The 14216-nt window shown below is 44.5% G+C and overlaps 1 protein-coding gene across 1 annotated transcript in view; it reads right to left on the bottom strand.

Annotated features, from left to right (window-relative positions):
• Window positions 1-3228: 3228 nt before the first annotated feature.
• Window positions 3229-14216, bottom strand: part of LOC138645176 (cytochrome P450 2K1-like) — a 32754-nt gene continuing 21766 nt past the window's right edge. The window contains exons 6-9 of the mRNA XM_069734276.1: window positions 12556-12697; window positions 11491-11678; window positions 11187-11328; window positions 3229-3806 (exon numbers count right to left, since the gene is read on the bottom strand). Of these exons, the coding sequence (XP_069590377.1) occupies window positions 3619-3806; window positions 11187-11328; window positions 11491-11678; window positions 12556-12697 (660 nt within the window). The 3' untranslated portion in view covers window positions 3229-3618. The remainder of the gene's footprint in view (window positions 3807-11186; window positions 11329-11490; window positions 11679-12555; window positions 12698-14216) is intronic.

Raw genomic sequence — 14216 nt, 5'->3', positions numbered from 1 at the left:
AATTAGCCTCCTCAAGTTTGAATCCCTGGTTTGGTGATGCTTTCCAAGCAGCTGGTCCCGGCTGTACCCAACGATCTTCTAGCTTAGGGAGACTTCGCTTTTAACAGAAGGCACCGGGAATATGCAAATTAGCCTCCTCAAGCTTGAATCCCTGGTTTGGTGATGCTTTCCAAGCAGCTGGTCCCGGCTGTACCCAACGATCTTCTAGCTTAGGGAGACTTCGCTTTTCCCAGAAGGCACCTGGAATATGCAAATTAGCCTCCTCAAGTTTGAATCCCTGGTTTGGTGATGCTTTCCAAGCACCTGATCCCGGCTGTACCCAACGATCTTCTAGCTTAGGGAGACTTCGCTTTTCCCAGAAGGCACCTGGAATATGCAAATTAGCCTCCTCAAGTTTGAATCCCTGGTTTGGTGATGCTTTCCAAGCAGCTGGTCCCGGCTGTACCCAACGATCTTCTAGCTTTAGGAGACTTCACATTTCCCAGAAGGCACCTGGAATATGCAAATTAGCCTCCTCAAGCTTGAATCCCTGGTTTGGTGATGCCTTCCAAGCAGCTGGTCCCGGCTGTACCCAACGATCTTCTAGCTTAGGGAGACTTCGCTTTTCACAGAAGGCACCTAGAATATGCAAATTAGCCTCCTCAAGTTTGAATCCCTGGTTTGGTGATGCTTTCCAAGCAGCTGGTCCCGGCTGTACCCAACGATCTTCTAGCTTAGGGAGACTTCGCTTTTCACAGAAGGCACCTGGAATATGCAAATTAGCCTCCTCAAGTTTGAATTCCTGGTTTGGTGATGCTTTCCAAGCAGCTGGTCCCGGCTGTACCCAACGATCTTCTAGCTTAGGGAGACTTCGCTTTTCACAGAAGGCACCTGGAATATGCAAATTAGCCTCCTCAAGTTTGAATCCCTGGTTTGGTGATGCTTTCCAAACAGCTGGTCCCGGCTGTACCCAACGATCTTCTAGCTTAGGGAGACTTCGCTTTTCACAGAAGGCACCTGGAATATGCAAATTAGCCTCCTCAAGTTTGAATTCCTGGTTTGGTGATGGTTTCCAAGCAGCTGGTCCCGGCTGTACCCAACGATCTTCTAGCTTAGGGAGACTTCGCTTTTCCCAGAAGGCACCTGGAATATGCAAATTAGCCTCCTCAAGTTTGAATCCCTGGTTTGGTGATGCTTTCCAAGCAGCTGGTCCCGGCTGTACCCAACGATCTTCTAGCTTAGGGAGACTTCGCTTTTCACAGAAGGCACCTGGAATATGCAAATTAGCCTCCTCAAGTTTGAATCCCTGGTTTGGTGATGCTTTCCAAGCAGCTGGTCCCGGCTGTACCCAACGATCTTCTAGCTTAGGGAGACTTCGCTTTTCACAGAAGGCACCTGGAATATGCAAATTAGCCTCCTCAAGCTTAAATCCCTGGTTTGGTGATGCTTTCCAAGCAGCTGGTCCCGGCTGTACCCAACGATCTTCTAGTTTAGGGAGACTTCGCTTTTCCCAGAAGGCACCTGGAATATGCAAATTAGCCTCCTCAAGTTTGAATCCCTGGTTTGGTGATGCTTTCCAAGCAGCTGGTCCCGGCTGTACCCAACGATCTTCTAGCTTAGGGAGACTTCGCTTTTCACAGAAGGCACCTGGAATATGCAAATTAGCCTCCTCAAGTTTGAATCCCTGGTTTGGTGATGCTTTCCAAGCAGCTGGTCCCGGCTGTACCCAACGATCTTCTAGCTTAGGGAGACTTTGCTTTTCCCAGAAGGCACCTGGAATATGCAAATTAGCCTCCTCAAGCTTGAATCCCTGGTTTGGTGATGCTTTCCAAGCAGCTGGTCCCGGCTGTACCCAACGATCTTCTAGCTTAGGGAGACTTCGCTTTTACCAGAAGGCACCTGGAATATGCAAATTAGCCTCATCAAGTTTGAATCCCTGGTTTGGTGATGCTTTCCAAGCAGCTGGTCCCGGCTGTACCCAACGATCTTCTAGCTTAGGGAGACTTCGCTTTTCACAGAAGGCACCTGGAATATGCAAATTAGCCTCCTCAAGTTTGAATTCCTGGTTTGGTGATGCTTTCCAAGCAGCTGGTCCCGGCTGTACCCAACGATCTTCTAGCTTAGGGAGACTTCACTTTTCACAGAAGGCACCTGGAATATGCAAATTAGCCTCCTCAAGTTTGAATTCCTGGTTTGGTGATGCTTTCCAAGCAGCTGGTCCCGGCTGTACCCAACGATCTTCTAGCTTAGGGAGACTTCGCTTTTCACAGAAGGCACCTGGAATATGCAAATTAGCCTCCTCAAGTTTGAATCCCTGGTTTGGTGATGCTTTCCAAGCAGCTGGTCCCGGCTGTACCCAACGATCTTCTAGCTTAGGGAGACTTCGCTTTTCCCAGAAGGCACCTGGAATATGCAAATTAGCCTCCTCAAGCTTGAATCCCTGGTTTGGTGATGCTTTCCAAGCAGCTGGTCCCGGCTGTACCCAACGATCTTCTAGCTTAGGGAGACTTCGCTTTTCCCAGAAGGCACCTGGAATATGCAAATTAGCCTCCTCAAGTTTGAATCCCTGGTTTGGTGATGCTTTCCAAGCAGCTGGTCCCGGCTGTACCCAACGATCTTCTAGCTTAGGGAGACTTCGCTTTTCACAGAAGGCACCTGGAATATGCAAATTAGCCTCCTCAAGTTTGAATTCCTGGTTTGGTGATGCTTTCCAAGCAGCTGGTCCCGGCTGTACCCAACGATCTTCTAACTTAGGGAGACTTCGCTTTTCACAGAAGGCACCTGGAATATGCAAATTAGCCTCCTCAAGTTTGAATTCCTGGTTTGGTGATGCTTTCCAAGCAGCTGGTCCCGGCTGTACCCAACGATCTTCTAGCTTAGGGAGACTTCGCTTTTCCCAGAAGGCACCTGGAATATGCAAATTAGCCTCCTCAAGCTTGAATCCCTGGTTTGGTGATGCTTTCCAAGCAGCTGGTCCCGGCTGTACCCAACGATCTTCTAGCTTAGGGAGACTTCGCTTTTCCCAGAAGGCATCTAGAATATGCAAATTAGCCTCCTCAAGCTTGAATCCCAGGTGTTGTGCATGTGTTTTTTTTTGCCTCCCATTGACATGAATGGCGTTCAGTTATGTTCGGCAAATGTTCGATGAATTAATCGGCAAATATTGCAAATTCGGCAATCGTAATCCAAACCAAACATTGAAATATTCGCTCATCTCTACTAATAACTATCTCTACTGACATCCCAAAATATGTGTACTCTTGGTTAGTAAATGTTTAATGGCAAAAGTGGAGAAAGGCTTACAGCAATTAACTTGATAATGACTGAACTTCCTTTCTCCTGACTTCATTAGTCAGTAAAAAGTCAGGGGGCACCTATACAGATTAGATGTTTGTGTGACTTTAACCTAATGTGTAAGGGGGTCCCACCAATCAAAAAATCCTATCAGCATTTACTAAAACTAAAAAACATCCATTTAGTTTAAAGGTGAATTAAGATAATTGGAGATCATTGCAAGATTTTTTTCCACAGATTTCAACTAAAGAGATTTGAAAATGAGATTTAAAAAAGTGCAAAATATATAAATTAAAATATAATCAAACAAAAAACAGCAGTCTCTATGTTGTTTTTCAACTCAAACTAATAGTTTGGCTTTGCACAGGTCATGTATGGTGTGGGCACTAATGTGAATCCAACGCCAGGCTTTAGACTGAGGTCTTCTCTGGAAACTCCTGGAGGTGGATAGAAAGTAAATGCTTGAAGAAGTCCAGTAAAAACCAGGAAAAGTTCCATCTTGGCCAAGGCCTCTCCTGCACAAGCTCTTCTTCCTGTAGAAAAGGGATTAGTAAGTTAACAAAGTCATGTAGAAATTAGATTTTGACTCAAAGGCCGGAGTCACACTAGCGTATGGCATCGAATGCGAGATCATCGGATGCAATATGCTAAGGAACCTCTGCTCCTGCTCTGCTGTGAGATGGAGCCGATTGTCATGCTACTGTGCTCCGATCCTCTCGCACAGGTGCGGAAGAGGAGGATAAATTATATACGTCGGCGTATAATGAGTGCTGTGCGTTGTGTCACTCACACCCATAGACTTATATGGGTGCAAGCGAGCCAAGACTTAGCCAAGTCTTGGTGCCAATCACAGCATGCTGCAATTGTTCTCGCATGTCGATTCGGCATGAGAAAATAATTGCAGATATGAGCTACCCCATAGAGTAACACTGAGCCAAGTACTATGCGAAGTCTTATTACAAGTGCCAGAATAGGCGCATCTTCCAGATGTGCCTTTTCTGGGGTGGCTGGGGGCAGATGTTTTTAGCCAGGAGGGGGGGGGGGGCAATAACCATGGACCCTTTCCAGGCTATTAATATCTGCCCTCAGTCACTGGCTTTACAATTCTGGAGGAAAAAATTGCGCGGGAGCCCACGCCAATTTTTTCAGCGATTTAACCCTTTAATTTAATAGCTAGGGCGCCCAAATTTTGCACATACACACTACTAACATTAGTAGTGTGGAATATGCAAAAAAAAAAGGGATATGAGATGGTTTACTGTATGTAAACCATGTCTCATATCATGTCGGGTTTGTGAAGGAGATAGAAAAGCCAGCAATTGAATTACCGGCTTTTAAGCTATCTTGCACTGGATGAAATATTTATATATATATATATATATATATATATGTATGTATATATATATATATATATATATATCTCACTGACATACATCATATATATATAAATATATATATATATATACTGTATATATATATATACTGTATATATATATAGACAGTATATATGTTTTTACGATTATTTGAGCACATGGATCCATTGTATGTCCGTATGTCGGTTTTGCAAGCCTGCGAGAAAATCTCATAGTACGGATGCCATATGGATTACATACGGAGGATGCCATGCGCAAAATACGCTGACACACCCTGCTGTTGTGAATTCTGTGGCTGAATTCACTCCTGTGGTCACAAGTGGTACTGCGGCTTCTGAGCTTCCTCCCTCAGGTGTTCTGGTGAGCTCGTTGGCTTCTTTGTTATTTAACTCCGCCTGATTCTGTCTTCCTTGCTCCTTGTCAATGTTCCAGTGTTGGATCTGAGCTCCTGGATTTTTCCTGTGGCCTGCAGCTCTGCTTAGATAAGTGCTTCTTTGCTTTTGTTGCTACTTTTTCTGTCCAGCTTGTCTATTCGTTTTGCTGGAAGCTCTGAGACGCAAAGGGTGTACCGCCGTGCCGTTAGTTCGGCATGGTGGGTCTTTTTGCCCCCTTTGCGTGGTTTTTTGCTTTAGGGTTTTTTGTAGACTGCAAAGTTCTCTTTGCTATCCTCGCTCTATCTAGAATATCGGGCCTCACTTTGCTGAATCTATTTCATCCCTACGTTTGTCTTTTCATCTTGCTAACAGTCATTATATGTGGGGGGCTGCCTTTTCCTTTGGGGTATTTCTCTGAGGCAAGTCAGGCTTGTGTTTCTATCTTCAGGCTAGTCAGCTCCTCAGGCTGTGCCGAGTTGCATAGGTAGTGTCAGGCGCAATCCACAGCCACCTTTAGTTGTGTATAGGATAGGTTCAGGTTGCAGTCTACAGAGATTCCACGTCTCAGAGCTCGTTCTATTGTTTTTTGGTTATTGTCTGATCAATGTATGTGCTCTGATTTCTGGCACACTGTGTCACTGGATTGCTATCATAACAGTACAAGGAGCCTACCTAATGATTCTCAATAGAGGGGAAAAAAGAAGTTCTGACATCATTTTTTTTTTTTTTTCTCTCAGCTCTGTGTTCAATTTTTTTTTTTCCCCCTAGACATTTGGGTGTTTCAGGACACAGGTGTGGACATGGATATTCAGGGTCTGTGCTCTTCAATGGATAATCTCGTTACAAATGTACAAAGGATTCAAGATACTATTGATCAGAAATTTATGTTAGAACCAAGAATTCCTATTCCTGATTTGTTTTTTGGTGATAGAACTAAGTTTCTTAATTTCAAAAATAATTGTAAGCTATTTCTGGCCTTGAAACCTCATTCTTCTGGTAATCCTATTCAACAGGTTTTGATTATTATTTCTTTTTTGCGCGGCGACCCTCAGGACTGGGCATTTTCTCTTGCGCCAGGAGACCCTGCATTGAGTAATGTAAATGCGTTTTTCCTGGCGCTCGGATTACTTTACGATGAGCCTAATTCAGTGGATCAGGCTGAGAAGAATTTGCTGGCTTTGTGCCAGGGTCAGGATGATATAGAAGTATATTGTCAGAAATTTAGGAAGTGGTCAGTACTCACTCTGTGGAATGAATCTGCGCTGGCAGCTTTGTTCAGAAAGGGTCTCTCTGAGGCTCTTAAGGATGTCATGGTGGGTTTTCCTATGCCTGCTGGTTTGAATGAGTCTATGTCTTTGGCCATTCAGATCGGTCGACGCTTGCGCGAGCGTAAATCTGTGCACCATTTGGCGGTATTATCTAAGAATAAACCTGAGCCTATGCAGTGCGATAGGACTATGACCAGAGTTGAACGGCAAGAACACAGACGCCTGAATGGTCTGTGTTTCTACTGTGGTGATTCCACTCATGCTATTTCTCATTGTCCTAAGCGCACTAAGCGGTTCGATAGGTCTGCCGTCATTGGTACTGTACAATCCAAATTCCTTCTGTCCATTACCTTGATATGCTCTTTGTCATCGTATTCTGTCATGGCGTTTGTGGATTCAGGCGCTGCCCTGAATCTAATGGATTTGGATTATGCTAAACGTTGTGGATTTTTCTTGGAGCCTTTGCGGTGTCCTATTCCGTTGAGAGGAATTGATGCTACACCTTTGGCCAAGAATAAACCTCAGTATTGGACCCAGCTGACCATGTGCATGGCTCCTGCACATCAGGAAGTTATTCGCTTTCTGGTGCTACATAATCTGCATGATGTGGTCGTGTTGGGGTTGCCATGGCTGTAAACCCATAATCCTGTATTGGATTGGAACTCTATGTCGGTATCCAGCTGGGGTTTTCAGGGGGTACATGGTGATGTTCCATTTTTGTCTATTTCGTCATCCACTCCTTCTGAGGTCCCAGAGTTCTTGTCTGATTATCAGGATGTATTTGAAGAGCCCAAGTCCGATGCCCTACCTCCGCATAGGGATTGTGATTGTGCTATCAATTTGATTCCTGGTAGTAAATTCCCTAAAGGTCGATTATTTAATTTATCCGTGCCTGAACACGCCGCTATGCGCAGTTATGTGAAGGAATCCCTGGAGAAGGGACATATTCGTCCATCGTCATCACCACTGGGAGCAGGGTTCTTTTTTGTAGCCAAGAAGTATGGTTCGCTGAGACCGTGTATTGATTACCGCCTTCTTAATAAGATCACAGTTAAATTTCAGTATCCCTTGCCATTGTTATCTGACCTGTTTGCTCGGATTAAGGGGGCTAGTTGGTTCACTAAGATAGATCTTCGTGGTGCGTATAATCTGGTGAGAATCAGGCAAGGAGATGAATGGAAAACTGCATTCAATACGCCCGAGGGTCATTTTGAGTATCTAGTGATGCCGTTCGGACTTGCCAATGCTCCATCTGTGTTTTAGTCTTTTATGCATGACATCTTCCGTGAGTATCTGGATAAATTCCTGATTGTTTACTTGGATGACATTTTGATCTTCTCAGATGATTGGGACTCTCATGTGAAGCAGGTCAGAATGGTTTTCCAGGTCCTGCGTGCTAATTCTTTGTTTGTGAAGGGATCAAAGTGTCTCTTCGGTGTGCAGAAAGTTTCATTTTTGGGGTTCATCTTTTCCCCTTCTACTATCGAGATGGATCCGGTTAAGGTCCAAGCCATCCAGGATTGGACTCAGCCGACATCTCTGAAAAGTCTGCAAAAATTCCTGGGCTTTGCTAATTTTTATCGTCGCTTCATCTGTAATTTTTCTAGCATTGCCAAACCATTGACCGATTTGACCAAGAAGTGTGCTGATTTGGTTAATTGGTCTTCTGCTGCTGTGGAAGCTTTTCAGGAGTTGAAGCGTCGTTTTTGTTCTGCCCCTGTGTTGTGTCAACCAGATGTTTCTCTTCCGTTCCAGGTCGAGGTTGATGCTTCTGAGATTGGAGCAGGGGCGGTTTTGTCACAGAGAGGTTCTGGTTGCTCAGTGTTGAAACCATGTGCTTTCTTTTCCAGGAAGTTTTCGGCTGCTGAGCATAATTATGATGTGGGCAACCGAGAGTTGCTGGCCATGAAGTGGGCATTCGAGGAATGGCGTCATTGGCTTGAAGGAGCTAAGCATCGCGTGGTGGTATTGACTGATCATAAGAACCTTACTTATCTCGAGTCTGCCAAGCGCTTGAATCCTAGACAGGCCCGTTGGTCGTTATTTTTTGCCCGCTTCAATTTTGTGATTTCGTACCTTCCGGGCTCTAAAAATGTGAAGGCGGATGCTCTGTCTAGGAGTTTTGTGCCCGACTCTCCGGGTTCATCTGAGCCGGCGAGTATCCTCAAGGAAGGAGTCATTGTGTCTGCCATCTCCCCTGATTTGCGGCGAGTGTTGCAAAAATTTCAGGCGAATAAACCTGATCGTTGTCCGGCGGAGAAACTGTTTGTCCCTGATAGGTGGACTAGTAAAGTTATCTCTGAACTTCATTGTTCGGTGTTGGCTGGTCATCCTGGAATCTTTGGTACCAGAGACTTAGTGGCTAGATCCTTCTGGTGGCCATCTCTGTCACGGGATGTACGTACTTTTGTGCAGTCCTGTGGGATTTGTGCTAGGGCTAAGCCCTGCTGTTCTCATGCCAGTGGGTTGCTTTTGCCCTTGCCGGTCCCAAAGAGGCCTTGGACACATATTTCGATGGATTTCATTTCTGACCTTCCCGTTTCTCAAAAGATGTCAGTCATTTGGGTGGTCTGTGATCGCTTTTCTAAAATGGTCCATCTGGTGCCCTTGGTTAAATTGCCTTCCTCCTCTGATTTGGTGCCTTTGTTCTTCCAGCATGTGGTTCGTTTGCATGGCATTCCTGAGAATATTGTTTCTGACAGAGGTTCCCAGTTTGTTTCAAGGTTTTGGCGAGCCTTTTGTGGTAGGATGGGCATTGACCTATCTTTTTCCTCGGCTTTCCATCCTCAGACTAATGGCCAGACCGAACGAACCAATCAGACCTTGGAAACATATCTGAGATGTTTTGTTTCTGCAGACCAGGATGATTGGGTGTCCTTTTTGCCGTTGGCTGAGTTCGCCCTTAATAATCGGGCCAGCTCGGCTACCTTGGTCTCTCCATTTTTCTGCAATTCTGGGTTCCATCCTCGTTTCTCTTCAGGACAGGTTGAGTCTTCGGACTGTCCTGGTGTGGATTCTGTGGTGGACAGGTTGCAGCAGATCTGGACTCAGGTAGTGGACAATTTGACCTTGTCCCAGGAGAAGGCTCAACTTTTCGCTAATCGCAGACGCCGTGTGGGTCCCCGACTTCGTGTTGGGGATCTGGTTTGGTTATCTTCTCGTCATATTCCTATGAAGGTTTCCTCTCCTAAATTTAAACCTCGTTTTATTGGTCCGTATAGGATTTCTGAGATTCTCAATCCTGTGTCTTTTCGTTTGACCCTCCCAGACTCCTTTTCCATACATAATGTATTCCATAGGTCGTTGTTGCGGAGATACGTGGCACCTATGGTTCCTTCTGTTGAGCCTCCTGCCCCGGTTTTGGTGGAGGGGGAATTGGAGTATATTGTGGAGAAAATTTTGGATTCTCGTGTTTCTAGACGGAAACTCCAGTATCTGGTTAAATGGAAGGGTTATGCTCAGGAAGATAATTCCTGGGTTTTTGCCTCTGATGTCCATGCTCCAGATCTTGTTCGTGCCTTTCATGTGGCTCATCCTGGTCGGCCTGGGGGCTCTGGTGAGGGTTCGGTGACCCCTCCTCAAGGGGGGGGTACTGTTGTGAATTCTGTGGCTGAATTCACTCCTGTGGTCACAAGTGGTACTGCGGCTTCTGAGCTTCCTCCCTCAGGTGTTCTGGTGAGCTCGTTGGCTTCTTTGTTATTTAACTCCGCCTGATTCTGTCTTCCTTGCTCCTTGTCAATGTTCCAGTGTTGGATCTGAGCTCCTGGATTTTTCCTGTGGCCTGCAGCTCTGCTTAGATAAGTGCTTCTTTGCTTTTGTTGCTACTTTTTCTGTCCAGCTTGTCTATTCGTTTTGCTGGAAGCTCTGAGATGCAAAGGGTGTACCGCCGTGCCGTTAGTTCGGCACGGTGGGTCTTTTTGGCCCCTTTGCGTGGTTTTTTGCTTTAGGGTTTTTTGTAGACTGCAAAGTTCTCTTTGCTATCCTCGCTCTATCTAGAATATCGGGCCTCACTTTGCTGAATCTATTTCATCCCTACGTTTGTCTTTTCATCTTGCTAACAGTCATTATATGTGGGGGGCTGCCTTTTCCTTTGGGGTATTTCTCTGAGGCAAGTCAGGCTTGTGTTTCTATCTTCAGGCTAGTCAGCTCCTCAGGCTGTGCCGAGTTGCATAGGTAGTGTCAGGCGCAATCCACAGCCACCTTTAGTTGTGTATAGGATAGGTTCAGGTTGCAGTCTACAGAGATTCCACGTCTCAGAGCTCGTTCTATTGTTTTTTGGTTATTGTCTGATCACTGTATGTGCTCTGATTTCTGGCACACTGTGTCACTGGATTGCTATCATAACACCCTGCCTACGGATGACATACGGATCACTATTTTGGGGACTTTTCTGCGTATTACGGCCGTAAATAATGGACCGTATTTTTATACGCTGAGTGTGAGGCCGGCCTAAATACAATTATTATTATTCTAGGCTATATTACAAAGCAATGACAATGTGCTCATACATATGTTGAGCATCTTAATATGACCATAGAACATTTTTGAACTTTTTGGAAGAAAAAATATGAGATTTAGAAAACATTTTATTCCTTGTTAAGAGAGGCATTCAGACTAGACACGTAGGGTCCCAGCAGCGTGAGACCACCTTGTCGTTGGTTGCTGGGCATGCATGAATTGGCCAAATTTTGTGCTAAGCATCTCAATTTTTTCTTGTTATCCAGAGAAGTATTGCTATTCATATTTCATATATTCTATGTCTACATGTTTTAGCACAACAGAGTCCAACATCTTTTGTATCTTGTTAAAACATAGTCATTTTGTTGTTCAGTGTTTTGTCAGTTAAGTGACATGTAAAATGATTTGATCTTGCATGCTTAATGCTCCTCATTACTTACCTACTGAGAATGGCATAAATGCATCATGTCGGACAAATTTCCCATTTTCATCCAAGAAGTGATTAGGATTGAAATCATAGGGAGTTTTCCATTGAGCCTTGTCATAGAGAACTGAAGTCAGGAGTGGAATAACCTCTGTGCCCTGTGAACAATAAATCACCAAATATCTTTTTAATTAAATACATTTAAAAATGTGAGATTATTTGGATGGCTGTGGACCCCATAGCAGTCCCTTTTACGAATAGGTAAACGTTTACAGTTCTTGAGCATAAGGACTAAGGACTTTTTTAAAAAATAAACTCACTTTTGGTATCAGGTATCCCCGCAAATACACATCAGTTGGAGTTGCGTGTGACACGTTCAATGGGACAATATTTCCAAACCTTTGTATTTCATGTATTACTGCATCAGTATAAGACATTTTCTTCCGATCTTCTACTGTTGGCAGCTGTCCAGGTTTAATATGTGTTTTAATTTCCTCCTGTACCTTCTCTATAAAGCAAAAGAAAACATTTTGTTACATTTTGTACTTGCACAACAATACCAATGCATTAATATATTATAGGCTTTTATTCTGATTTGTATGGGCTGTCAGTCAGTGCTAGGGCGTGGTTACCACTGATGCTCACTATGTACTGAGCGGTGACTGAAGCCGCGCTTGCTGCGCCACTATGACTGAAAGCCAGATGCTGCAGAGAGTAATAAAGTTAATTTCCTCCCAGTAGCTGAGCTTTCAGTGCAGCGTCCGGGCAGCTTTGCAATGTTATTAACTTGCAGATTAACCCTATATCTGCAGGATAATAGTGTTTGTGAACATGACAGGTTATCTTTAAATGGAGTGGAGATCAAGCATGGGCACTGCGGCTCCATTCATTCTCTAGTGGACTGCTGGGGATTACATTATGAATTCCCGGTATACTCATTCATATAACAAAGTTATGAAGCTTAAAAAGATTAAAACTTAGATATTTCTTGGCTATGGAAAAAGATATTTTAGGTGCAATCTAAATGTCATACTGTGCCAGAAATCACAAGTCCCTGTCTAGGAATGGTGTCAGCATCATGGTAGAACTTTAGAAAAAATAAAACATGCAATAAGTGCAAAAATTATATAATAGAATTATTCAACTTAGTTGATAGTTTGTTTACACAACAATAGCAAAATTGCAATTAAAAAATTACTTTTACAGGGGTGGTAATTAAAAAGACGGCCATTATACAGTAAATAGAATATGATACAAAAGTGAATAAATAACAGAAAATCTGGGTAAAGTGGTAGCCTTCAGAAAGAGGTGATTTGGTGGTCTATAGAGATAGTAGCTGTTCATTTACGGTCTTATATAACTTTTACAAATATATAAAGAATTACTTTGAATCTCTGGATACTTCATCATCAGTAAAATTCCCCAGCGGATTGTTGTAGATGTGGTTTCAGTTCCAGCAGTGAAGAGATCCATGACGGAAGTAAGTAGATTTTCTTCATTAAAATATGTCTGAGCTTTCGTTTTTTCCTAAAATTACATAACACAAATATTCCCCATGTTACTATAATCAGCTTGTTCCGAGGTAATTATCACATTCTTCTGTTTCTTATTTGGTACTCACCGTCCACTTTTGTTTAACATTTTTTTGCAGGAAACACTAAGTTTGTCACAGTAATGTTCTCATGACTATAATTTCCTGAATGGGAAGTATTAAGGAAATGTTACTGTTTCACTCCTCAGTGTGTCTGGGATGCAGTTACTGACAGCTCAGCCATTCAATCTTGTACAGGGGCAAACTGAAGATGTCAGTACTTTGATTGACAGCTCAATCGCCCAATCTGGTACAGGGGCGTGCTGAACTGTCACTGTGTTGATTGACAGCTCAACAGTCCAATCTGAGACTGGGAGGCACTGGTTGTCTCCTTGTGATCATTGTCCAAGGTGATTGCCATGCTACTTAACTGGGCTGTTACTCCCAGACCTCTGTCTGATATACATTCAGCTAAGTGTGCTTTGTCTCTCTGTGACTTGAGTTCTGTTTGTAGATCTTTTGTTGCCTGATCTTCAACCTTGTTCTGACCATCCGCCTGTTTAACACCTGCTGCTCTGAACCACTATCCTCCTGGTATTCTGACCTCGGAACAACATCACAATGCCAACTGCAAGGTCAGATAATTTGTTGAAGACCTCCTACCAGGGCCGCCATCAGGGCAGTACTACCCATAAATGTGTAAGGGGCCCGATGAGGAGAGGCAAGGAGGGAGGGCCCGGACTGACTGAGACACGCTGGCACCATGTCTCACGCACTTCGGGCTCCACCTCTTTTCTTCTAGATTATCGGGTCCCAGGGACAGAGGAGGCACTTTCCAGTGGCAGACTGCATCGCTCCTGTCTGATGTGGCCGCACTCACTGCAGCAGACACGATGTACAAGGTCCTCGGCTCTTGCATAGTGTGTGTGCAGTGCACTGTGCAGAGCTAGGTGTCGCCTCCATCTTCTCTCACCCTCACCTACTTCTGAACATGACAGCAGCACTGAACGGAGCTCTGCAGGAAGAGATTGGAGGAGCCAGAAAAGGTCAGCAATCCTGTGATGCTGCCTCCTAGTGGCTCCAGAACTAGGGCTTCTCACTGGGCTGCAGGAGAGACCCCGGGGCCCCACTATTTCTGTGGGATCAAGCTGCCAGCACTGCACTAGGCTACACTACACTGTCCCTCCATAACACCAGTACTGGTTAGTGGTTAGGAAACTGCTGTGTCTCCCTGTACTCACATCACTTTCTGCAGTCGGGACCGGGGGAGGGGGAGACCAAGTGTCTGTACTGGAAGAGGAAGCAGCCATCTTAGTCTTCTGCTGTAGTGGGGGCTCGTCCTATTGACTTCTGCCCTGTCTGTCTGCTGTGCTGGGATGATGGGGCAGGTGGTGAAGGCCCTGCAGGATAGGTAAGTATGTATAATAGTGTGAGTACGATAGTATGTGTATATAATGTATGTAATATATAGTGTGCAGTATATGTATTTTCTTGTTTGCAAATAAGTGTCTATGG

Source organism: Ranitomeya imitator, chromosome 7 (genome assembly GCF_032444005.1).
Source record: "Ranitomeya imitator isolate aRanImi1 chromosome 7, aRanImi1.pri, whole genome shotgun sequence".
NCBI lineage: Eukaryota > Metazoa > Chordata > Amphibia > Anura > Dendrobatidae > Ranitomeya > Ranitomeya imitator.
The sequence above is the reverse complement of the archived record's forward strand: the minus strand, read 5'-3'. Positions and strand labels throughout refer to the sequence as shown.